The following is a 27819-nucleotide window of genomic DNA, read 5'->3' as shown; positions in this document are numbered from 1 at the left end:
AGGACAAAAGTAAAGCTCAGCTAATTACAAATCCCTGCTTTCCTCAATGAGTGTTCATACGATTTCTAATCCTCTGTGTGTTAACCACCCACAAAATTCAGTCATATATCCGATGCCAGTTTGTTTGATTTCTGTTTGTTGATAGGAATGTTTGGTTTCTGTCTTAACAGTTTTAATCAGGATTTAAGGTTGGTTATAATAACATAATAATGGCGACATGAATACAAATGTAATTCACATGGAGGAGAAACCAGTATAGAAATTATGGAGGTTGCTAATAATAACGATGCCTATTTCCATGGCAACTGAATTCATCATATGAATATTGAAGTGACTTTTAAAGTTACCTCACTCAGTGCTTCTGTCCTGTAATGAAGGAACAATTGCCCTTTTGCAATTTTCATAAAAATTTCTATGCTTTTACATCTTTGGAAACTCAGACCACAGCAGGAGTCAACTGACAACCAATTACTGTGGACCTTAATAGTTATATTATTAATTATACAATATTGAAGAAGTCTTTATGACAAAGTTGGTTTGGAAACATGGTTAATACCTATGTTAAACAACTCGACAGTAAGAAAAGATACCACATAAGCAAAGGACATTATCTAGCCAGTGAAAGTGAAAGTTGCTCAGTGTCTGACTCTTTGTGACCCCATGGACTATACAGTCCATGGAATTCCCCAGACCAGAATACTGGAGTGGGTAGCCTTTCCCTTCTCCAGGGGCTCTTCCTGACCCAGGGATTGAACCCAGTTCTCCTGTATTGCAGGTGGATTCTTTACCAGCTGAGACACAAGAGAAGCCCAAGAATACTGGAGTGGGTAGCCTATCCCTTCTCCAGGGGATCTTCCTGACCCAGGAATTGAACCAGGGTCTCCTGTATTGCAGTTGGATTCTTTACCAACTGAGCTATAGCCAAGGTGTACCTGAATCTTTGGCAGAGAAATGCTCCTTCATGGCATTATATTTAATACAGTAGGAGTAATTACAAAAAAAAAACACTTGTTTTTTTCTGGCATTTTTCCAACCAGAGTTCCAAGTGACCCACACTTCTGTGTAGACACATTACTATGACAAATAATAATCACAACTGTGGCCCCAAAGTACTTCCATGACACCCAGGCACTGCTGGATTCCAAAATGCCTTCTCAATATTTAAAGGAAGATTAAATACATTCACTATCATGTTGCCATTAGACCTCATTTCTGTCAGTGGCCCCATTATTCTTCTCATATCTTAATCCTAGAGGCTTTAAGCCATCTATGAGTCATTCTCCACCCTCCATATTTTAAAATATCTCAGACTCACATTTCCTTCTCTGTTTCACTTGTGCATCTTTTCCAGGGTTCACTCTTTCAGGAATGGCACCCAAATATCCAGTGATACATGCCAAAAATCTAGGCATCAACTATCCTTGATTCTTGCTTCTCCATCCATATATCTCATCTATGAACCAAGTCTTATCAACGTTCCCTTGAAGCAATCTCTCAAATCCAAGCATCTTGCTAGCCTCCACTGCCACCACCTAGTGCAGGATAAACATCATCTTTCATGTGGACTTCAGCAGTGGTTTCCATACTGGTCTTCTCCATTCATTCTGGTCTCCTCTCCACACTGCATCTAAAGTACTTTTTGAAGGTGTTTATCTGATCATGTCACTTGTTCTGTTCATCTTGTCCCGCTGTCTTCCTTACCAAAGGCTATAAACTTTCCTTTTCTAACATGATAAGTATCTCCTATTAGAAAAATATCTCCCACAGATAACAACTATAAACTCTGGAACAAACACTGAATAAAAGCCACGTAAGGGAACTGAAAAGTGAACAAAAGCAGGCTTAAAACATTTGGAAATCAACACTCAAAGGAACAGAATGGTGCTAAGAAACTTTATCTTTTTTTGTTTGTATTTTTTTTTAATGATTTTAAGACCTTCTTTCTTTCCTTAGAAAGAATCCACTATTCTCATAGCTTAATTTCTGAGGGAAACCCACAGACTTTCTGATTTGAAGAGCCCGAAGATTTGGGGGAAATACAGCTACTGCCATGTGAGGAGGGAAATTCAAACAAGAGAGAGGCAGAGAGGCAGAACCCTAAAATATATTTATAATCTTTGCTCAGCTCTCTGGTGAACCTTGAGCCGTGTATACACAGGCAGACTCCAGACTTCCTAGCTGAGGCCAAAATAATTGAAAGAGCCGATCTCCCACCTCTAGGGAGACAGTTTTATACTGTGAGTTTAATTAAATTACCCAACGGAAAAAAAACACAATGCTCTTCAGAGGACCATATAAGAACCCATAATTTATATAACATATCACTCATAATAACTAGGCTTCAATCCAAAATTACTTGATTTTCAAAGAAACAGGAAAGCATGACCCATTCTTAAGAGAAGAGACAGACAGTAGAGACCAATCCCTAGAAGACTTAATGCTGGAATTAAGCTTCAAGGATTTTTAAAGCGAGTGTCATAACTCCGCTCAAGAATATAGTGAAAAATATGATCATAATGAAAGAGACAGTAAATCTCAGCACAGAAATAGAAACTATAAAAACAATAACTCAATGGAAATTCCAGAACTGAAAATTATAGTATTTGAAATTAAAAACTCACTGGATAGGATTAAACAAAGAATGGAGGTGACTGAGTAAAGTTACTAAACATAAAGATGGATCAATAGAAATTATTCAATCTGAAGAACAGAGGGAAAAAAGGAATTTAAAAAATAAAATGTCTGGGATTTATGAAAAAAATCAAATGCATAAAATGCCTTTTGTAATTGAAGTCCCATAAACAAGAGAAGGCATGGAAAAAAAGCAAATATTTGAAGAAATAATAGATGCAATTTTCCCAAATATGGTACAAGATTGCACAGATTCAAAAAGATCATAGGACACCAAGCAAAATCAATACAAAGAAAGTCACATTTATGCACATCATCGTCAAACTATGGTGAAGAGAAAATCTTGAAAGTAGAGAAAAACACTTTATGATATATATGAAAACAAGAATTATAATTAGCCACTGACCTCATTAGAATTAGGGCTTTCATTGAGGCTCAGATGGTAAAGAATCTGCCTGCAATGCATGAGACCCAGGTTCAGTCCCTGGGTTGGGAAGATCCTCTGGAGAAGGATATGGCTACCCACTCCAGTATTCTTGCCTAGAGAATCCCATGGACAAAGGAGCTACAGTCCATGGGGTCACAAAGTCGGACGTGACTGAGCACCTAACACTTTCAATTTCATTAAGAGAGAGCCACTAGCCTCATCTGGGGGCCTGAAGATACTGAAACAATATCTTTAATACTAAATATTATAAAAATTGTCAACCAAGAGCTTCAAGGCCCTGTGTGTGGTTTATCCTCAGCCTTCTCTTACCTACTCATATTGTTGATTTTTTTCATTTTTTCCACAAAAGCCTTCATCAGGACCTTGGTAACCACAGTTCCTTCTGCCCAGAAAGCCCTCCCTTCTCTGCTCCCTGCTCCACAACACACATCTGTTTCTACTCCTTCTCATCTTTCAGATCTCACTTCAAGTATCCTCTCCACATGGACACCTTCCTTGACATCCACCCAGGTGTGGTTCCTCAGTTACAGACCCTCAAAATATCCATGTTTTCTTCAGATCACCTAACTTATTTTGTTATTATGTACTTGTTTAATTAATGTCTGGCTCCTCCACTACACTCCATAAGAATAAGGACAGTGGCTGTTTTACATTTCCAGGACTTTGCATAGAGGTTGGCACAGCACCAGATGTTGGTCTTCAGTTGCTAACTCATATCTGGTTCTTTGCAACCCAATGGACTGCAGCACACCAGGACTCCCTGTCCTTCACCATCTCCCTGAGTTTGCTCAAGCTCATCTCCATTGGGTCAATGATGCCATCCAATCATCTCATCCTCTGTTGTCCTCTTCTCTTGCCCTCAATCTTTCCCAGCATCAGGGTCTTTTGCAGACAGTCTTCTCATCAGGTGGCTGAAGTACTGGAGTTTCAGCTTCAGCATTAGTCCTTCCAATGAATATTCAGGGTTGACTTCCTCTAGGATTGACTGGTTTGATCTTGCTGTCCAGGGGACTCTCAAGCACCTTCTCTAGCACCAAAATTCGAAAGTATCAATTCTTTGGCATTCAGCGTTCCTATGGTGCAACTCACATCCATACATGACTACTGGAAAAACCACAGCTTTGACTATATGGACCTTTGTTGGCAGTGATGTCTCTGCTTTTTAACATGCTGTCATACCTTTTCTTCCAAGGAGCATTTTTTAATTTTGTGGCTGTAGTCACCGTCTGCAGTGATTTTGGAGCCCAAGAATTTAATCTATATTAGTTAAAAGAAGGAATGAAGAAGTCACCATCATTTTGATCAATCATCATTCCTGGATTGATCCACTTAGCTACTATTCCTCAGCTTCTCTCAGTTTTCCCAGGAAATCAGAAATAGCTTTAGAGGTCCTCCACTTTTACTGGCATACTGCATGAAGGACAATTAAAACAAAGAACCAGAACAGATTGGTCCTGTCGAATTCGTTTCTGTCACAGTTACAAAGAAAAATGATCACACGTAAAATTTGTGGCCCTATGTTGGTTCCCCATATTTTAATTTTTCATTTTTAATTTAATGGCCCTTGAAAGTCTATAATATAGACCATGGCAATTGAGTCCCTAAAGCCCATATTCAGTCAAGAACTTCTCTAGGGAGCATTTCTTGGTTGGCCTTTTTTCTCAGTTTCTATTGCTTCTATAGTCAAAATCACTATTTAGAACAATGTATTTGATCTTTCTAAGCCAAAATTGCCTCATTTGTAAAATGGAACTATTAACAGTATCAACCTCATGTAATTAATATGCATACTTAGCTCAGTGCCAGGCCAATAATAAATGATAATTATTATTATGATTATGTTTCTTTGTGATCCCTAATGCAATTTGGTATAGTGCTACATACACATAAGAAGACGCCCAATATACACAATAAAAAGTTAGTCTTTTTTTGCACTTCAGTCATCATTTAAATCACTCAAAATTTGGTAACTCATGTTGGTTACCAAATTGGGTGGCTACAGGGTTACACTTTATCGACAAGAGTAGTTTAATAAACATATCATTCCCTCATGTCAGGTAACCAGAATGAGTTTAGTCAACACTTTACAGCATATATTTGCAAGAGTCACAATCATTCTCCAGAAAAAGGGCATTGACTATGGCTAGGTCTCTATCACTGAGTAGACTCATTAAAAGATAGGACTGATTCAGCTCAAAGTGTCTGAAAATCAATGGGAATTTAACAAATATTTGATACTCTGAACTGAACTGAGCCCACCTTGAGCATTTCTAGAGTCTAATATTTTTATGTGTCTTTTCTCTAATTGAACTTCAGACCTGGGAAGCCCATTCTCTCCTCTCCATCACTCACATACACAGTTCTGCTATGGTTAGTTTTCTAGTAACTCAGTTTATGTCATGTGCATATTTGGAAGAATAGCTATTTCCAATGAGTAAAACCAGAATGTCCCATTTTCTACAGAATTAGATCATAGGGAGGAATGTTTCACATACTTGCTCTCTAGAGTACTTTATCATATCTCTTTACCTGGGACTGTCAATATATATTACAATTAAAGTAATCCTCTGTACACAGAGAATGCAGATTCAGTATAATTCACTATCTCCTTCTTTTTCATAATATGGCACTAGGAGTGAAGTCTGCAAAATTAAAATGGAGTTAAAATTTCTGAAAAAGCTAATGCAGTCAGTCTGTTTAGGTTTTAATTGTTCCTCAAAATGAAACTCTGGAAAAAACACATGTCAAAATTTTCCCCAAAGAGGATAAATTCTGATACTTTTACATAAAGTAAAACCAACAATAATAAAAAATAAAAAACTCAACGAATTAAATAATGCAGACAGGGACCATGGAAATAATTGGAGCTCCTTCCGAACCTCTCACCCTACTCAACGCTTTCCTCCTCCAGCATAATTAATGCAAGTGAATTTCATATGGATTTAGTAGTAATAAGTAAATAATGATTAAATACTTACTACATGCCCATCCCTATTTCTCTGATGCCAAGACACGTTTCTCTCTGATTTGGGATATGACCTTGAAGTCTTCTTTACTGTTCAGTGCTTACAGTGGTTAAGTGGTTTAAATATATTCAGCTACTGGTTACGTGGATAATAGCTACAGCTCTGATGCACTGTTTTTTTTTTTGTTTTTTTTTTTTAAAGAAGGGTAGTACTTGACAAAATAGTTAAAGTTGACACCAACTTATTGAAGTTACTATTCAAGCAGCTAGATATGCTGGGTATTGGCGTTAAATTTCAAATCAAAGAAGAGTGTAAGTTAAAACTTTGGAGGAAGTACAGTAATTACCATGCAGTAGAAAAATAACTTATCAAGCAAAGGAACTGTTATCAATACAGTTCATTCAGAAGGGTGGGCACAGTGGTCCTGTATTGAACAGAGGATGAGTTACTAGAATAAACCCACTTGTTTCTTTCCTCTTCCTGCATGCGGAAGTATATAAACATAACTAATCCAGCCCCTTTTTTTTTTAACCTATTTTTTGAAGCTGAAAAACATGCTGGCGTTTCCTGTGTCACAGCCTCAGTGGATGACATACAGTTTGAAGCAACAGCTAGGTAAGTGGCATTGCTTTATCATGCCTTTCCCCTGGGTTTATTACTTCATTTACAATATGTATTTGTGGCACCTAAGCTTACTCATTTGGAGTCAGGGATCCAATTTGTTAATAAGTAGTATTTGAGCCAATGTAAATCAGTAGATAATAATTTCAGGACCTACTTTTAGTAAATACTCTTAGTGTAAAATTTATAGCCCTGATAATTATTAAGAAATAGCTCTCAGCATTAAATGCCTTTTGGTATAAGGCATTACAGGATTTCTAAAAGCTGATTCTTAAATGGCTTCTTCCTTTACTAGGAATAATTAATGATAATAAGTATGTCTAAAACGGTGAATTTCATCATTAGGTTGTTGGGTAAATATTAATTAATCTCAGTAGGGATGTTAAATTATGAAAAACATTTTATATGTGGGAGTGTGTATGTTTTACCATTTCTTACTGTAGAAAATTTCAAGATATACAAATCTTTCAACTATATACAAAAGAAGAGAGAATAGTACCATGTATCCCCAAGGACCCAACACCTAACTATGACAATAATCAATTCATGGACGATATTGTTTCATCAGTACCCCTCCATAATCCCCCACACACCTGGACTATTTTTAAGCAAATCCCATAATCATCTCTGAATATTTCATATATATTTCTAAAAAAATGGGCTCTTTTAGAAAACATAATAACATAGACACAATACCATTAACAAAAACTGTCATTCCCAGTAGTCTTAAAAAATGTTTATTTGTTTGTTTTTAATTTAAACAATTGGTCTATTGAATCAGGAACCAATATGGCTGATGTGACCTTTAACATCAAATTTTCCTTTTCTTCTTTTCTCTTGCAATTTATTTTTTAAAGAAACCTGGTCTTTTGTCCTATACAGTTTACCACATTTTGAATCTGCTGTCTTCCTGTTTAATATGTTCACTGATACAGGGTTGGTCATTATTTCTATACCTTTCTGGTTGCAGAATTCGGAATTATGTTTTTTTAAGAGGTCATATTAGTAATTCTAATGAACTAGGGTCATATAGTTTTATTTATTTGATTTTATGTTTGTATCTCTTTTTCTTTCTGAATATCTTGATCCCAAAAGAAATAAACATAACTTACAAAAAAAAAAAAAAGGAAGAGAGAAGACTGTCTGCTGCTAGTATGGGACTCTTCCCAAGGATCATGGCATAGTTGCCACCAGTTTTCAAACCCTAGGGAGTCTGTCCACTGAGATGCCCAGTTCATCTCTCCAATCTTCGGCTTACATGTATCTATCTGGCACCTATCCATTTATATACAAACAAAATTAAGTTAAATAAAACCACACACATAAAAAATTATACCCTCAAAGCTAATCCAAAAGAAATTTTTGGTAGGCATTAGAATCATAGATACGGCGAGACCTTTAGAACTCAATGCAGTCATCTTTGCACTGATAAGAACCCGAGGCCTAAGCCCCATAGCCAGCCAAAGGTCAGAGGGCACTTACAGCCTGGATCTTCTTACGCTCTATCCAGTGCTTTCCCCAACCCACTTCTTCTATCTTTGTGATCAGCAATCTTTATTGAACATCTCCTGACACTTGTTCTCATTGTCTGCTGCAGTGTCTGAAAGAGCCTTTGACATTCTAGAGATTTGTAGATACAGATGAAGGTCTGCTGACTAAGTGCAAACACTATGTGATTTTTTTTCCCTCAAGTAGAAAAAGCTGACACGTGTCTTTATCTCAACAAAATTACAGATTACTGAAAATGCAAACTTCTTTGAGAACACATTAAAGCACCATTATTAAGTTAGGAAAGCCAACAGTATGTTACAATAAAATATCTATTATATACTTTCCAATCCTAAATTCTATAACTTAGACTTAACAAGTAATCTCAGCGTTGGATTGTAGTTTGCCATTTGTACTATGTTGTGTTTGTGTTATCAGAAAGGATTTGTGGCCACTAAAACACATGGGACCCACACCATTAAAAAATAAGAAAATTGAAAGCTACCTATAGAAAGCCATATAATTTGGTTAAAAGCCATATCAGATATTTTTAACTCACAAATATATATTGCATATACCAAAAGTACTGGTCTAGGCTCAAGAGAATATGTGAATGATTATGACACAATTCTGGAGTGTGGCAGTCATTCAGTCTGGTAAGAAAGTCAGACAAATACATAGTCATCAGAATACAGGATGCATGCCTAGGGTGAGTTATAAGTTCTGGGAGGTACATGTTGACTAGAGAATCAATGAGTGTTTCATGATGGAGGTAGTATTTAATATGGGCCTTAAATGAGGTATAGATTTTCACCAGTTCACCTCTGAAGTAAGGGAGAAAAATTGAGGAGGTTTGTATTGGATAGACCCTTAGGTGACTGAGGGGCCTAAACACAAAAGCTTTCAAACAACTTGTGGTTACATGATCAGAGTTCCAGAAATAATGTGGAGTGAATGAATCATCTGGCAACAGAGTGCTCCTATAAGCCTAGTGAAGCTATTCCATTTGTTTGCTTGCTTGCTTGTATGTCTATCCATTTACTTGTTAACCAACATTTTAAAATACCAATTGCATAGGTTTGCATGTGTTTGTTGTAACTTCTCTTTAGGAAACAGCTGTGGTACAAGGTGTAATTTGGAAATCATTTTGTACATCATCTTAGCAAAGGCCCTTTTCTGTTAAGAGGCTAGTCAGCTGACACATGTGTGGTTTACAAGATCTGCATCTGTTTTTGGTGCTGTCTTGTTATCATTAATTTGCATTTTTCATACATGAGCATTATCAACATGGTAAGGTAGAACTGTCCCGTGGCACATATTTAAGTGAATCTTCAAGTCTGAAGCAAGATGTGCTAGAATTACTGAGGTTTTTTTCTTTTCCACTAGAGTTGGACAAGTTATAACCATCAAAGCAAAAGTTAGTAGAGCATTCAGCACAAGCATGGAGGTAAGAGGCTCCCTTTTCTTCCTACTGCCTGTCGGTGCTCATCTCTTTATTGTTTACAGAGGGCCAAGGGGGAGGCCTGGAGTAACTCAGAGTTTATGAATGTCGGAAGGCCCTTGAATCTGTAGTCAGGCTCACAGGTAAATAAGGAGACTATGTTTCCCTGCTACTACAATTAAATGTGATGCAATGAATGGTGTTTGCACAGAAGGGTACACAGAAAGTAAACATACAAGGGGAGAAGGACCCTTGGTTCTTTGCCAGGTATGGGTTTTATTTCTTAGTTATTCTGACTCTATTAATATTCTAACTCCACTTTTTCTCCATCTCCTCACACCTAATGAAAACCAGCCCCACAATTAACTAGTTTTTGAAAGGCAGAGTAACTGGAGCAAGAAGGGAAGCTTAGACTTCTCTTCTTCATCTACTTAGTTTTCTTTTCTTTACTATAGTTATGAATACAAAATTCTCAGAAATACAAAGGTCTCAATGCAGGTTAAAATAGCAGGAAAGGATTTCCTGGATCCCATATTGCAACTTGTAGGTTGGTTAGTAGCGGCCCCTTTGCTCTCTGGGCACAAATGACATGTAGGGACTTATATGTGTATCTTAGGGCTCCCATGACGAAGGTTCACAGATTAGGTGCCTTAAGTAACAGAAACTGATTGCCTCACCATTCTGCAGGCTAGCAGCCTAAATCAGGGTGTTAGTAGGGTCAGTTCCTTTCCAGGGCTATGGGAAAGAATCTGCCCCATCCTCTCTCCTCACCTCTGGTGGTTTGCCAGTGATTTGCTTCACCCCGATCTCAGCCTGTCCGTACATGGTGTTCCCCGCTGTGTTGATGTGTCCACATTTTCCCTTTTCAGAAGGACACCAGTCATATGGGATTAGAGGTCCATCCTACTCCAGAAGAACCTTGTTGTAAATAATTACACCCCATTTTCAAATAAGGTCACATTCTGAGGTACCAGATTTGGTGGGGGACACAAATTAACCCATAACAGAACTGTTTTGGTAATAACCATACCTATGGTGATGGCTTTACCCTGATTTAGTCCTTTTCCCCTAGTATCTATATAAACAGGGTACAAAAAACTTGAAGAATTCAGAAAGGTTATACAAACTTGTGGATAAAATGAGCCATGTCAGAGACAGTGTAACAGTGCTTCTGGATTCTGATTCTCAACCATAGGGCTCTTGATCTCTGCACATGGTAGCCTCTGGGCCTAGCCTTTCTCCTGAGAGATAGTACTCTCCCTCTATTCAGCCCATGCGTAGATGAAAGTCCCCTTTCTTTTCTCCTGTCCTTTTTCCTGAGACCAGCAAGAATTTCCAAAGGAAGTTTGACTAAAAGCTAAGAAAAGAACAGAAAAGAGAAAAAAATAATAATAAAACAAAACACCCACTGAGTGGAAAGCATAGATTTCTGATCTGAAGAAAAATAAATAAATACTAGCCCCATTTAGGGCTGATCTAGTCTCTCTACAAAGTTGTAGTCCTCCGTGGTCTCTATGAATGTGTTGTGTATTCAGTGAGGTCTGGCTGGAGGGAACACCAGATTCCCAGGGCTCTGTGAGCTCTTGGAATTTTTACAAGAGCTCAATTTACAATTGTTTCTTCCGCAGAAACTGTTCTTTTCTGGCTTTGTGAAATTTCACCCTACACAGGCTCAGACTGGTATCAACCTAAACACTCAACAGGGACAATATGCACATACCTGGGATTCTTTCCTTTTGTAGCTCCTTCCTTTCTGGGACAATCTCAGCTGCCTTGATCTTGATTTCTGGGTCCTCATTTCAGTGTTTCCCATTTCCCCTCCTTGGTCATAGTCTGGGAACTGCCTGTAGAATGAGAGCCCAGGCAAGTGCTCCCCTCATTAATCTTCCCTTTCTGTGGAGACCCAGCTCTGCATTGCCTGCTGTTCTATATGTGAAAACAGTTGCTTCCTATCCTTGGTCCAATTTTCCAGTTGTTTTCATACGATATGGTTCCAAACTGACCTACTATGTCATGACAGAAAGTGAAATTCTCCCTGGCATGTGTTTTTGAGACATTTGGTCATTAACTATTCTAATAGAAGACAAGGCTCAGAACTTGCTTTAATTCTCCAAAACGGTTGCTTTGTTTTTACCATTAGTTGTCTATTTTTCATCTGCCTATTTCTCTGAAAGTAGAAAGTTATGTGGGTGAGAGCTGTTGGGAGTTGAGAATGGATGGTGTAAATCTGGTTAATCACCATCTAGTTAACTTATATTTACCATGCAAATACTAATTTGGTTTCATAAGTTAAGTGACTCACTGACTGATGTTTATTTCTGGACATGATGTACTTGGTGAAGACGAAGAAATAGATACTATCATTGATAACACAGTGCTGAACTAAGATGGGCGAGGTTGCCCACTGTTTCAAGAAGATAGTATTATTTCTCTGGGCTAAGTTCCCGCACTTCTGCAGAATGTGATCATGATAAGGACCTAAGCTTCAGAGTTCTTCATGTGGGAAATCCAGTCCACTGTGCTATCACCATAGAGTGTCTTAGCCAATTCTTGCTAATCCTGAAAAAGAAAACTCCTAAAAGAGGAAACAAAGCTGCAAATAACATGACTATAAATAACATTTTATCCATGTCAACTTGGTTATAAAACTGAGACTGAAGAGTAAAAATAGTTATGGTACACCTCTCTGGTGGGCTATAAGGCATTTGTTAAAATCTTATTTTCAAAAGCACATTTAGTAATAATAGGATTTGAAAATGTTTAATAAATGCCCCAGTTGTAAGATATAAAACTGTAAATACAGTATGATAGTCTTTTGTGTGTGTGTATACAGATACATATACATACACATCTATATACATATAGACACATTTCATATGTATATATATAACACTGGAAGAAAATTTATATAAAGGTCAGTAATTATTAATTTGGGTGATGGGATTAGTGATAATATTTACTCTTGATAGATTCCATTTTTATCATTTATTTTTATACTTAACAAAATTTTCCATGGTAAATATATATTTTTATGTAATCAGAGAAGATTTTTTTTCAGTTTAATAGAAAATCATGGAGAGGACAATACTGACTAAAAGTAAATTAAAATACTGGTTTTATTCAAAAAACAAAGCAATGGTGAAGTGCATAAATGAATTTTGAATGCCGCAGTGTCATCTGTTGTCTGGATGACTGAAAATTTTTTATTTTTCTTTCCACTGTAGATCAGCATCAAGGTTACAGTAGAAGACATGCTCACTAGCACTGAGAAACTTGTTAGTGTGGCTTTCTCTACCTTTGTAGCCAAACCAATTGGAAAAGAAAAGGTAAATTTCTGTCTGAAAAGTATCTAGCATATAATTCAGGGACTCATTAACAGAATTACCAGCATCAGAATTGTTACAGGTAAGGGACATTCTTTCTTACCAGGAATACGCTTTCCCAAGATTTGTTATTCACCAATACTTACTGTAACTGTCACCAATACTTATGCAATGATATCACAGTATTAACTACCTTAGAAAAATTGAGAGATGTAGCCAGTTTGTGAAAGAGGGAAAAAACACTGTGTTTTAAGTGATCTGAAGGTCATATCAGTTTCCCAAAAATATTGCTTACTGGTTTGGTTCTTTTATGGTTATGTAACTCAAAATTGAGTTAAAATATTTTTTAAAGCAAGAGCATTTTAGCTACCGATTGTGCATTATGGTCCAATCACTTTTTCAAACCTAAAGGAATAATGTCAAAGTTGCTGAGTTACTGAAGTTTGAAAATAAGCTGCAGGCCATATGGTGTAAAAACACCCTTAAGAGAAATATGTTGGCCTGATGTAGGTATTCCAGTGGACTTGCCTGGCATTGGCCCAGAGCAGCTTGTCCTTTGTCTACTGCAGACTTACTATAATTTCTTGGATTTTTTTTAGAGCCAGAATACCTAGGGGAGGATCCACACTTAGTATAAGCATTTTAAAATGTAATAATTCAATTTAGAACTCAAATCTTTCACTTGAAGGATTGCTTTAGAAGTAGGCACAGTGGCTTCTCCTAGCTCCACAAGTACTATTCACTCTGCAAAAGTCTTCCTCACATGGAACGGTCAGCTGGGACAAAGCAAAGTTTTCCCTGTACCCAAAAGCAGCAGTCACCAGCAACTCCTCACTTGGGCCAAAAGGCACACAGATGGACCAGGGCCTAGTTAGGCCAGGGTGGTGCCTGGGTGGCAGGTGTCTCTGCAGTTTTGTATACTGGGACACTTCTTCCACTCTCTGATATAAAGTAGACCACAAAGCAAATCGCCATTGCCCAGGGGCATTGTTTTTTCAAACTGAAGTTCATATCACTTATTGCATTATAAAAATGCAGCTTTCTGGGCTGTATCTCAGACCTATTGAATTAGAATCACTAGTATAGGAGTTTGGAATCTATACTTTGACAAAGCATCCTAGGGATCCTATGTTCACTAAAATCATTGAGACACTGAGACAGGTCTTGTCAAACATTCTGTTTTTCCTGGAATCCCCTCTGAATCTCCAAACTTTTGTGAATGAGAGAATATGGGGGTGGTTGCAGGGTTCTCATCTCTGAGAGCAAGTGACAGAAAGGAATCCACCTCCCCAAATCATTCCTTCACATGGAGAAAACGAAGCCCATCTTCCTCCCCCTCCAGCTTCAGGGACTCATGGAATAAGAATAGTATAGCCACACTTCAGTCTAGTCTCTGCTGAGCCTAAAGATCTGTTTTCCAGCAGTGCTTCTGAGATAGCAAGTGCCCTAAGTGCTGCCATAATTGGTTAGCTCAGATAACCTTTATTATAAAACACCTGTATTTTCTAGTTGGTAACATTCTTACTCAGTAGCACACCATTAAGAGAGCCATGAAAAATCAGTGGTTTGAACAGACAGGGCCACCTGGGTCTCTGTCCCAAGTGAGTTCATTCCAGGATGAGATGGGCAATGATTAACTCAGTCTAGTTCAACAATGACACAGGCCAGATCACAGAACGCTTCCCAAGACTCCACAGGGTAAGCACGTGTAAGGCCTTACTGAAGCTAAAGGAAATGGCACAGCAAACATCCGAGACGTTCAAGACTTCCAGCCAAAGCTCTTAGCACACAAAATGTACTTCATTTGCAGATTAGAAAGCCAAAACATTAGTTTACCTGGTGGTCTTTTGCACCCCACTGGTCACACAACTAAAATAAAGCTATGTAATTAGTTAAACCAGTATAAGCTATTAGTCATTACACTCCTAAACAAGTTGAATGAGGTCATCCAGGGGAGTTTGACTTTAACCACGTATTAGAAATCGCTAGCTATTTCACTGTTATCTTGGTCAAGGGTCAGACTTTACGTGGCCTGTAAATAAGCATGGAGCTCTCCCAGTCCAGCTGCAAGGTGACTCACACACAGGAGAGCAGTCAGGCATTTCTGGAAGAACTTGAGCCCTTGCTTCTGTTGTATCACATTTCCAGGTTTCTGGAGGTCAGCTGGAGCTTTATTCTGACATACTGATTCTTTCAGTTTGCTTATTAGATAATGTTCCCATCATGTGATGAAATTTCCAAATAGGGAATATCATGACAGCTTTCTCTAGAATATCTTTCTCTCCCTCTGATATCTTAATTTTTCAAAAGGTAGAAAACATTTCTTGATAAGAATTTAGTGGAGTCAAAGACCTTCTCCTCATTCATTAATTTGAAGAATATTTTCTTTTGTAATTCTGTTGAAAACTTTTTAAATCAGGGAAAATTAATATTTGGAAAACTTTTCAAAGGCACATATTATATGAACAAATTATGAAGCCTACATTGATTTTTTTAGCTTAAAAATATTTTAAGAAAAAAATTAAGACAAAATAAAATGTACACATCCATTATATGTACATTAAATGTACATATCCATAAATGCTCTATTTACTTTGAGTTAGAAAATAATGTGGCATATTATTTGTTTTTGCAAAGTTCATGTTGTGCTTTTATAATTTAACAAGGCAATGAAAGATAAATATTTTTCTTTTTCTAGATTCAATTAAAACCAGTCACACTTCTAACTGAACAAGATCATGTGGAACACAATCTGGCATCTGAGAGAAGGAAAGTTCGATTACAACATGAAGATACCTTTAAAAACTTGATGAAGGAAGGTGGCAAGTTTGACAGTTAGTAAACCTATTTACAAGAACTTTAATTATATGATTGTGATCATATTCTGGAGGAGGTTCCATGTGCACTTGAAAAGAATGTGCATTCTGCCACTGTCCTGGTCTTTTCTGGTAGTGAGACAGAAAACCAAAGACAGAATAACCTCAATTCAGGTCAAAGTTCCTGACCAAAAAAAATGTGGGATAAATGTAACATTGTCCAAGAGGAATGAAAAAATACTTATAGACATCCAAAGTACAAGAACTGAAATTGACCTCCAGATGAGTATGTCCCAGCCAGAAACCTATAGAAAGGATGAGGTTTGTTTACTGTCCTTAACATGGGTGTACAACCAAAGCTCTGAGCCTAGACTGGTCTCTAGTCTAAACCGGGGAGCGTCCCATTTCCCCAGTGATTGGCAATTACCTCCAAATAGGCATACTTCTGCACCAAGTTCCCCTATACTGAATACATTCCTGTATACATTTCCTAGATGATCCTTACACACATGCAACCTGCCCTAGTACACAGTTCTATGTACCCCAGTGTATGCCATGTATGTCTTTACAGGAATCAAGTAAATTTTTCTTTAGTTATCCATCAGAAAAGAAGTTGCCTTATATCTGAGTCTTTACAAAGTCTCTCACAGTATAAGGTCTTTTCTTATTTTTTTAAATTTTACCTTGGTAACACAATATTCAAACAATTACACACCTTTCTTTTTTTATTTAGCTATATATTGTACAGATAATTTATATTAATTTATTTTGAACCAAAAAAGTATCATTTGAAGTATGAGAAATTAACCTTAAAAAAATCTCAATCAGTACTAGTTTTGGATGTTTATAAAAAATTATCTAGCAAAATCAGTACTTAAAAAAGATAGAAGTTGGAAGGATTTAAGAATTTAAGACTTCATATGCTTTTAAGGATTACTTTAGGAAGCAATCCAATTCTGATTACAGCAATATGGTGGACTCGCAGTCTGAAAAAAATCTAAAATTTCTGGACAAAATATTTACAAACACATCTCAGCAGGCAGAAAACTAAGAAAGAGGCTTCAAGTCCATAAATGATCAGAAACACAAATACAGCAGTGTCAGGAGACACAAGAGCTGGCATTTGCTAAGGAGGACCCTGTAGGTGATAGACCCTGAGCTGTGTTTTAAGGGGCCTGCCTGAGCTCAGGAGGCACAGTCAAGTGGGAAGCTGGATCAGGGAACCAGACCTGGAGCTGAAACACCTCCAAAATGATACCCTCGGTGGGTCAACTGGAAAAACCATGCCTCCGAGAGCTCTGGTTGGCATGCTTTCCATTTAGCCCTATGTGGAATGGAAAAACACTTGTTTCTCTTTGAGGATTCAATCACAACTGCATTCTCAAGCATGTTTGGTGTCAGAATTCACATAATTTGTTTGGTTTGAAACAGACCAAGTAAAACCTAGTGTGAATTCATACTGCAGATCACGGGTGATCTGCAACCACAAATGCAAATCCTCTGTGCAGACATGACTTTAAGCCCAGTCCTCAAGAACCCCCACAGATAGAGATCCAAGGAATGTGAGCTCTCAGACAAGAATCATAAGACAAAAGTAAGTCACCTGAATTCAGAAAAGCACCAGACAACAGAATGAAGCCTGCAAGGAAGACTAAAGAAATAGAATTTAACACATAAAGAATCTGAAATAAGGTAAATATATTTTAAGAAATAAAAGAGCATCAAAAGTATTATGTAGGAACAAGAAAATGACCTAGAACATTAGACGAAGAAGCAAAAAGAATATATAATAATTAAAATTTAAAACTTAATAATGAAACAGCATCTAAGATAGTAAACTGGAAAGTAAATCTAAGGGAGTTATCTAGAATGCAGATGGATAGACAAGGAAATGAAAACTATACAAGAGAGATTAGGAGACAGAATGGAGTAAGAAGTCTAAGAAGCATCTAATCAAAGTTCCACGAAGAGAGGCGAAAAAGAATGGGAGAGAAGTAACATTTGAAGCAAACAACACAGATATTTTGTTAAGAGGTAATAGGAAAGTTTAATATGCATATGAAAAGATTTTGGACCTCATTATTAATCAGGGAAATGCAAAGTATAACCACCACGAGACACTATATCACACCCACAAAACTAAAAAAACTGAAGGGTCCACAACACTAATTAAGTGAGAATGAGGAGCTGGGGAAACTATTATAAAAACAGAAGTATGAATCAGTACAATCATTTGTTGCCTAAAAATATCCTGTTGATAGTAAGGACTGTGAATGTGGAATAAATCAGCAAGTTCAGTTCAGTTCAGTCACTCAGTCGTGTCCAACTCTTTGCGACCCCAAGAATCACAGCACACCAGGCCTCCCTGTCCATCACCAACTCCCGGAGTTTACTCAAACTCATGCCCATCGAGTCGGTGATGCCATCCAGCCATCTCATCCTCTGTCGTCCTCTTCTCCTCCTGCCCCCAATCCCTCCCAGCATCAGGGTCTTTTCCAATGAGTCAACTCTTCACATGAGGTGGCCAAAGTATTGGAGTTTCAGCTTCAGCATCAGTCCTTCCAATGAACACCCAGGACTGATCTTCAGGATGGATGGTTGGATCTCCTTGCAGTCCAAGGGACTCTCAAGAGTCTTCTCCAACACCACAGTTCAAAAGCATCAATTTTTCAGCACTCAGCTGTCTTCACAGTCCAACTCTCACATCCACACATGACCACTGGAAAAACCATAGCCTTGACCAAGTGGACCTTAGTTGGCAAAGTAATGTCTCTGCTTTTTAATATGCTATCTAGGTTGGTCATAACTTTCCTTCCAAGGAGTAAGCGTCTTTTAATTTCATGGCTGCAGTCACCATCTGCAGTGATTTTGGAGCCCAAAAAATAAAGTCTGACACTGTTTCCACTGTCTTCCCATCTATTTCCCATGAGGTGATGGGACCAGATGCCATGATCTTAGTTTTCTGAATGTTGAGTTTAAGCCAACTTTTTCACTCTCCTCTTTCACTTTCATCAAGAGGCTTTTTAGTTTCCTCTCTGAGCTGCCAGGGAAGTCTTAAATCAGCAAAGGTAAGTTTATTCATCCATCCATCTATCCATTCATTCAGTAAATACTGACTGAGCACCTACATTCTGGAATTCCATTAGGATTTTAAAAAATCAATCCTTACCCAAAGGAGCTCAGGATCTAGGGCGTTAGATAATCAAAGATCACACAAACAAACATAAAATTGTGACTGTGAAAGAAAGGTACAGTAGGAGCCAAGTTGTGGAGGTCAGAGAAGGCCTTCCCAAGGAAATGGTAACTGAGATGGGCCAAAACAGAACAGGAGGTAAATGGAAGATGGTGGTGGTGGCCAGAGGAACTGCTACTGACAGAGAGACCATGTACTAATGCCCTGATGCTGAAGATGGCATTTTAGTTATAGGAGCTGAAAAATGCTGGAGTGGCTGGAATGGAGGGAGAGAAGAGATTAAGAGAAGATGTGATGGGGGAAGAAGGGGTGCTACTGGCATTCAGACTAGCTGGGGCTGGAGAGGTAGGCATGGGCCAGATAAGAAAGGAAGGGCTTGGGGGTCATAAGAATGATTCAGGCTTTCCCAATAGGCCAAGGGGAAGTCACTGCATGTTTTTAAGGAGGGGACTGAAATGATCAGTGAAATGCAGGGGAAAAAAGTAAAAGAAAAAGACAGTTAATTAAAAATATAAAATTTACACTAGGAAATGGAATGAAAATCTCTGTAACCACACTTTTCTGCTGACTTATATGTAAATGTGCCAAGGAGGGCTCCATTCCCAGTTACCAACAACAGCTGGGCATATTTGTGCTCTCACACTGCCAGCTCAGCTCTGCCTCCGAGAGTCCAACCAGCATGGCACCCCTGATTTGTAATTCCTCCCCACCTCCTCAACAACAGCACGTGAGATTTAAGCCTAGCTGGTGATTCACTTGATGATGCAGGAAGTATAACTGAATACATTTTACTGCTTTGCAGCCAAAGTAAATGATTTCTCCATTGTTGAGAGGAAAAACCAATTTGTCAGTAAATGAAGCAGATATGATTCAAAAGGAGCAGAAAGACACTAAGAACAACGTATTGTGTCTTTTCTTTTTGTGACTGCTTTCATTACACAGCAGTCACCGGGGGAGGCCATATTCCCATTCTGAAGTTTATAGTGCAGCAAACAGTTCCAGATTCTCAGTGTCCATGGCCCCTAAAGCTCAAATCCCTTTCTTTTCATTAACTTTTACCATAAATGGGCCATATTTAAAGTTATACTTGATAGGTCTTGAGACATGGACACTCCCATGAAACCATCACCATAACCAAGACAATAACATATCCGTCAATCCCCAAATTTCTTTCTGCCCTAACCTGCTCTAATCTGCCCTTTCTCCACCTGAAGCAACTCAAATTTAAACTTACTCTTTTGATCAAAATTCTGGTTGACTTATAAAACAGGTTGGAATACAATCTCTAAAATGCCCTTTCTGATCTGTTGTCTTACCCAGCTAACTGTTAAATAAAACCTATTCATTTCCTTGGGAGTTTTAAGTCTTCAGTTCAGTTCAGTTCAGTTCAGTTGCTCAGTCATGTCCAACTCTTTGCAACCCCATGAATCACAGCACGCCAGGCCTCCCTGTCCATCACCAACTCCCGGAGTTTACTCAAACCCATGTCCATCGAGTCGGTGATGCCATCCAGCCATCTCATCCTCTGTCGTCCCCTTCTCCTCCTGCCCCCAATCCCTCCCAGCATCAGGGTCTTTTCCAATGAGTCAACTCTTTGCATGAGGTAGCCAAAGTATTGGAGTTTCAGCTACAGCATCAGTCCTTCCAATGAACACCCAGGACTGATCTCCTTTAGGATGGATGGTTGGATCTCCTTGCAGTCCAAGGGACTCTCAAGAGTCTTCTCCAACACCCCAGTTCAAAAGCATCAATTTTTCGGCACTCAGCTGTCTTCACAGTCCAACTCTCACATCCATCATACATGACCACTGGAAAAACCATAGCCTTGACCAGACGGACCTTAGTTGGCAAGTAATGTCTCTGCTTTTTAATATGCTATCTAGGTTGGTCATAACTTAAGCCTTGGGTAATAATATTTAATTTTTAATTAAGTATTATTAATTAATAATATTTAATTTTTAGAAAAATTAAAAGTAATTTTTCTAAAAATCTCATGAGTTGAAGGAAAGGTTATAGCCTCAGGTTCTGCATTTAACTCTACCATTTTTGTTTATGTCTACCTTTCAGATCCCATTTGTGATGATGAGGAAGGAACTGTTTCCACAAGGGGCACTTCTGTTCAGAGCATTGAACTTGTCCTCCCACCCCATGCAAACCATCATGGAAATACATTTGGTGGCCAGATTATGGCTTGGATGGAGGCGGTGGCTACTATTTCTGCAAGGTTCTTGGTTTTAACCCTTGGTTGTGATCTTGAGACTAGTCAGGAGAGGGCAGAAGGTTCTGAGGCTGGCTACTGGGTGAGTCAAGGGAACAAGCAGAGAACAATGTTGCCTTTTATCAAACTGAGAAAATGATCAGTCATCTTCCTGTTTACCTGAGAATTATTCTGTCCTTTCCTGAGGGTTAAAGTTTAAATTCTTTGTTCAAAAATAAAAAAGGAAATGACAGTTCTTAGAGTTATTGTTAATTATGACTGTTAATCTTGCAACTCTTGTAAAGTTAGTTATCACAAAGTAGATGGAAAACAGGAATAGAAGACAGCCATTACACTTAAAAACAGTCAAGATACAAACTTTTTAAAAGGTGGTTCACAATTAGGTCTGACCTCTGAAGGTGCTGGTTAGAATCATTACAGCCAAAGGATTAACTGAAAAATATAATGAGAAAGAGGGAAGAACTTGGAAAAGTACTTTTAAATGTTGCTCAGTTTCAAAAAGGTAATTTCATTCTTAATGGAGCCATGTAGGTAATTGGGCAGCTTTAAAGAACACTGTAGTCTCTGAAAATGCATTTGAACAGGATCTGCCCTTCTGACAATTTTTGTAACCACTGAAAATTGTTAAGGTTTTATTTTCCCTAAATTAAAAGAATTTTATTTATTAATATGTCTGTAGTTATGACTATAATTAGAAACCTGTGGTTATCCTAAAATTGTGCACAAATATAAGAGCTTGTTTTTATTTTTTTATTTTCCATTTATTTTTATTAGTTGGAGGAAGAGCTTGTTTTTAAAACAACATTGTCATTCTTAATGACAATAAAGCATTTAAGCCTATTCTACTATAAAGGCTTACAATGTAATTAACTACAGCAGAATCTGTTCACTTATCATTGGCAGAATTCTTTAGAGTAACTGAATGACCACAGTGGGAATCTAAAATGTAGACAATTATAGTAACTTTCTGAGATCAAATTTTCTTTATAGATTTTCAAAACTCCGTATACCAAAAACCTGTAAAATGTGTACCTCGCAGCCTTTCAGGCTTTGTATAGCAATGCAGGTAACTTTTTTGTGGGGAAGAAGAATTGGTCTTTGACATGTGGGTGAATTTAGGTAACAGTGAAGCCAAGGAACTCATGAGAATGGAATCAGCTGAAAGTTCTCTTCACTGTTTCCTATGCCAACCTGGGAGTCACAGGTTTCTGTGACTGTAGTCCCGAGCTGTCAGGAGGAAGAAAACTCTGAAACCAGAGCAAAAGACAGTTGTTTGTTTTTGGAGATACTTCCATAGTGCACAAAACAAGAACAGGACTGTCACCACAAGAGCAGAAGCACCAGCATCTTGGGACAGCCACCCACAGACTGGGACACTGCATTCCCTAAAATATTTGCAGATTATGTTACAGGACCACTCTCGACACACACAATCCAGTTATTTGTTACCCTCTTGAGCTAAAAGAGATGTTCATTAGAAAGCACCCCAAACACAGGTCTATTGCATCCATTAAGAAAAGCGCAGTACCTCCTGAAAACATTTTGGAGAATGATCACTTTCTTCTCTCTCTCCCCTTCCCTTTCTTTCACCAGCCGCCTGTGTCGAGCGCATCCTGTTCTGAAGTCCGTGGACATGTTTAAGTTCCGGGGACCGTCTACAGTTGGAGACCGTCTTGTCTTCAACGCCATTGTCAACAACACATTTCAGACCTGGTAAAGCATGTCTGGTGCTCTTAGATAGCTATGAAACGAATTCAAACTTGCACATAGCAATGTTCTTTGTTTTATCTCAACCTGGAGGTGAGTATAGGGAATACTTTAAAATAACCACATTCCTTCTAATTTTTTTTTTTGAAATTTCATGTTCAAAATCTATAGACATACATATTAATCCCCTGTTCCACTGAGGCCTCCTTACACTAAGTTATGATAAGTTGGTTTTTGTCTCATAATAAGGTTGACTATATTTCCCACTTGATCCAGGATGGTCTTGGTTTGTGCGTATCGTAATCATTAATTCTTCCTTTCACTCTCAAAAGGGTCCCATATGGTCAACCAATTCATAATGGACCTGTCATTTATTACCATGAAGTCCAAAACACTTCTAAGTTATTTTTATTATTCTTGACACACAAAGAAAAGATCTACCTTGGTATTTTTTTCTTTTTAAATGTAATAAAGAACATCTGTATTTCCTATCCAACTTCAGTGTTTGATGCTTTTAAATTATAGAACTATCATTTTAGGAGAAGAAATTTGACTTTGGCATAATTTAACACCCCACTTCCCCATTACCAAAATTTATTCATGAATGTATATAAGGTTCCACTGGCCTTTTTTACTACTTGAAAGTGGGAAAGTAAAGCAGACATGCACCCAGGAGCTTGTACATAAGATCAATTGACTTGATGGAATGGATGTTAACCGCTGCACAGGGTAGCAGACAACAAAGAAACAACAACACAGGGCCCTCCTTCTCTTCCTTGCCTGGAGGAGCTGGTGGGGTGGTGGGCGGGGGAGGCCTAGCACGCTCAGGCTCTCGGCCCACTACCCTTCTTGCCCTTCTGCAGTGTTGAAGTTGGAGTGCGTGTGGAGGCCTTTGACTGCCAGGAGTGGTCTGAGAGCCGGGGCCGTCACATCAACAGTGCTTTTCTCATTTATAATGCTGTCGATGATAAGGAAGAACTGATCACATTTCCCAAAATCAAACCCATGTCAAAGGTCAGTTATTAGCACATGCAGTTCAGTAATCAGACCACTTATTCTGGGGGAAACTGTGGTACAGAGCTTCACCCAGAATCTTTTCCTGCACTGGCAACAACCTCCATGTCCATTCCCCTTTGCTTTTCTTTCTTTTTTGCCTCACAAAGTAAAATGATCCTTTTCCTCTTTTTCCAAATCACTCTGGTTAAACGGTGAAGGCCCTGAAGACCTCACATCTATTCAGCCACATGCTGCTGTTGGAAGCATATGTCTTCCATGTCTCATTTCTGACTCTTTTCCAGCTTTATATCCAGTTCTCTATGCTGCTCTACATACATCGGGATTAAGTCTTATGGAATAAACTGCCTTACTGCTAATTCTGACCGGAAGATAGTTCACATAGAGACTCCTTTTCCCAGTTATCCTTTTCAACTGACTTAGGAGAGAGAGACTTAAGGATTGTAGCACAGAAATATTAAGAATGTATTGACTTTTCTTTTTTTTTTTAATTTATTTAAGGATGATTTTCGACGGTATCGTGGAGCTCTCGCACGCAAGAGAATTCGCCTAGGCAGGTAAGGGACTCAGGTGTAAGATTTTATGGACTCTAATCTGACAAATTACATAGCGAAGAGCCCTCTCTGGGCCTCTATTCCCACATAATATAAAAAGAGGTTTGATGTTTTTTGACTGTGGACGCTACTGTGATGAAATTTTTCTTGGTTGTTCCACCAGTAAAGGCCGCTTTTTGTAACTGCTGATTTCACTTCAAGAAAGTGTCAGAGTTATTGCTATGTGCTAGATACAGGGAAGAAAACTATTATTTAACATTTTCATTTTTTTCCAGGAAATATGTCATTTCCCACAAAGAAGAAGTTCCACTTTGCATACACTGGGATATTGGCAACCAGGTGACAATTTTATGATCTGAAGTTTTTCATGTAAAAATCACTCATTACAAAAATGGGAACCGCCTCATTTAACTGACTCATGTTGTGCCTACACAGGTTAGATGTAGAGGTGAATTATAGCAACTTGTCATCTCAGAATGAAACAAAACCAATCTAAGAGTAACTAGTCATCAGCCAGCTGCTTCACTGCCTTGTTTGAATTATCTACATAGTTACTGAGTTACAGACTCTGGTTGATCTGCATCAAATGCATTCAAGCAACATAGGACATTGAGATCTAGTGTCTCATCATGGTCTGTGCTGAATGACACGCCTTCTCAACAAAAAAGTATTAGTCATTTTAACGTTTTGAGCATGAAATATAAAGGGAAATCCAAATTTACTTATCACACATTGATTACTAGTCACACTGAAGGGTATTCTTGTCTTTACTTAGGATACCAATTAAAATGATACTAATTTCCTAAGCATATAGGATTCACATGACCTATCTGAATTCTGAATTAAGAGTCTGAGACAGAAATTATGTTCCTATAACTTAGTTCTAACTTCAACATCATCACTTTGGCTCTAAGAGTATCCATTTTCTAAGCAGAAAATATTTGATCACATATCTGTGCACAGAACTCACAGCTTTTCAATTATTTACACTTTAGGTATCCTTGAGTAATGGCAATGTGGAGGCTCTCAAAAGCCTGGCAGCCAGAAGTGGATGGGAGGTTACCAGCGCTGTGGAAGACGTAGGAGGCATTCAGGTATACACACAACTCACTGCCCATCATGAATGAAAGCTGTCATGGTAGAGGTTGTTCTGCTACTTCTAATGCTGCTTTCAAGAAGGTAAAAAATGGAGATCAAGATGGCAGAGTACAAGGATACCAAGGCACCCTATGAACACATCAAAACTACATCTACATGTGGAGCAATTCACAACACTGAAAACAAGCTGGAGAGTGGCAGGAAGACTCTTATACAACAACTATGGCTGTAAAGAAAGACCCACACAGTCAGGGAGGAAGAGAGAAAAACGCCATCAGGTCAGGGCCTGCATCCCTAGGAGAGGACGCCCCAGCCCTGAGGTCTGACCCTGAGAGGAGGAGTACCCTTAGCTGGTTTTAAAGCCAGTGGGACAAATAGAAGGGCTGTATAAGAAACCTCAACACTCCTCTTAAAGGACACAGTGCTTCCTTATTCCTGGGAATAAGGCAAAGGGTGCAGCCTGAAATTCCCCAGGGCTCTGCTCCACTGCAGTTCTCAACTAAGGCAAGTAAAGTTCAGGCCTGGAATGTGTCACAGGGAAGTCTATCAAACATACAAGACAGAGATAATACCTAGCATTCTCAAAATAAATTGAAGGGAATACTCCCAAATTCATTCTATAAGGCTGTTATTACCCTGACACCAAAATCAGACCAAGACACTACAAAAAAAGAGAAAATTACAGGCCAGTATTTCTGATTAATATAAATGCAAAAATCCTCAACAAAATACTAGCAAGCTGAATCCAAAAATATAAAAAAAGGGGATCATACAGCAGGATTAAATGGGATTTATTCCAGGGATACAAAAATGGGTTAATATTTACAAATGAGTCAGTGTGATATACCACATTAACAACAGGAAGGATAAAAATCATATGATCATCTCAATAAATGCATAAAAAGCATCTGACAAAACTCAACATCCATTCATGATAATAACTCTCATCAAATTGGTATGAAAGAAACATATTTCAATATAATAAAGATCATATATGATAAAATTAAAGCTAATATCATACTCAATAATAAAAAGGTAAAAGCTTTCCCTCTAAAATCAGGAATAAGACACCCTTTATGTAACATATTATTGGTAATTCTAGCCGCAGCAATCAGACAAGAAAAAGAAATAAATGACATTCAAATTGAAAGAGAAGAAGTAAAACTATCTCTTGTTTCAGACAACATGATACTATATTAAGAAAACCCTAAGGTCTCCAACAAACTATTGGAACTAATAAATGAATTCAGGAAAAGTTGCAGGATACAAGACTAATATACAGAAATCTGTTTTATTGCTGTACACAAACAATGAACTATCAGAATGAAAAATCAAGAAAACAACCCACTAAAGTCACATAACAAAGAAAAAAAATACCTAGAAATAAACAATTAAACAGGTGAAAAACATAGTCTCTGAAAACTATAAAACACTGAAAAAATTGATATAAAGAAATGGAAAAATACAGTGTTCATGGATTGGAAGAATTAATATTGTTAAAATGACCATACTATCAAAATAATCTGCAGATTTAATACAAACTCTACCCATATACCCATGACATTTTTCAAAGAACTAGAACAAATAATCCTAAAATTTGTATGGAACCACAAAAGACTCCAAATAGCCAAATCAATCCTGAGAAAAAAAAGAACAAAGTTGGAGGTATCATACACCCTGCTTTCAGAATACATTGCAAAGCTACAGTAATCAAAACAGTATGGTACTGACACAAAAACAGACACATATAACAATGGGACAAAATAGTGAGCCCCCAAATAAATCCATGCATTCATGGTCAATAAATTTATGACAAGAGGGCAAGAAGATACAATTGCAAAAGTCTCTTCAGTAAGTGGCACTGGGAAAACTGTGCAACTGTAGTAAAAGGATGAAATTAAAACATCTCAAACCATATGTAAAAGTAAACTCAAAACAGATTAAAGAGCTAAGAGTGGAAACTATAAAACTCCTAGCAGAAAATACATTAAAATGAAATACTCTTTAACATAAATCATATCAATATTTTTTGGATCTATCTTCTAAGCAAAGGAAACAGAAACAACAAAAAAAAGAGACCTAATTAAGCTTAAAAGTTTTTGCACAGCAAGAGAAATCATCAACAAAATGAAAAAACAACCTGCTGAATGGAAGAAAATATTTGCAAATGATATAACCTATATGGGGCTAACCTCCAAAATATATAAACAGCTCATATAACTCAATATAAGAAAACCAAACAACCCAATTAAAAAATTGGCTAAGACCTGAATAGATATTTTTCCAAAGACATACAGATGG

At 37.8% G+C, this 27819-nt stretch overlaps 1 protein-coding gene across 5 annotated transcripts in view; it reads left to right on the top strand.

The window, feature by feature from the left end:
• The window catches only part of ACOT12 (acyl-CoA thioesterase 12), a 41751-nt gene that overhangs the window by 1385 nt on the left and 12547 nt on the right, over positions 1–27819 (top strand). For 4 of the 5 annotated variants that reach the window (XM_070465763.1, XM_070465764.1, XM_070465767.1 and 1 more), the window contains exons 2-11: positions 6591–6660; positions 9541–9601; positions 12820–12921; positions 15617–15752; positions 20995–21151; positions 22739–22858; positions 23716–23866; positions 24368–24423; positions 24696–24759; positions 25416–25514. In XM_070465763.1, the coding sequence (XP_070321864.1) occupies positions 6591–6660; positions 9541–9601; positions 12820–12921; positions 15617–15752; positions 20995–21151; positions 22739–22858; positions 23716–23866; positions 24368–24423; positions 24696–24759; positions 25416–25514 (1016 nt within the window). The remainder of the gene's footprint in view (positions 1–6590; positions 6661–9540; positions 9602–12819; positions 12922–15616; positions 15753–20994; positions 21152–22738; positions 22859–23715; positions 23867–24367; positions 24424–24695; positions 24760–25415; positions 25515–27819) is intronic. The other variant, XM_070465765.1, reaches the window with a different exon arrangement.

This window comes from Odocoileus virginianus, chromosome 3 (assembly GCF_023699985.2).
Source record: "Odocoileus virginianus isolate 20LAN1187 ecotype Illinois chromosome 3, Ovbor_1.2, whole genome shotgun sequence".
In the NCBI taxonomy this organism is placed as follows: Eukaryota; Metazoa; Chordata; class Mammalia; order Artiodactyla; family Cervidae; genus Odocoileus; species Odocoileus virginianus.
Note: the sequence above shows the minus strand (reverse complement) of the source record. Positions and strands in the feature narration are given on the sequence as shown.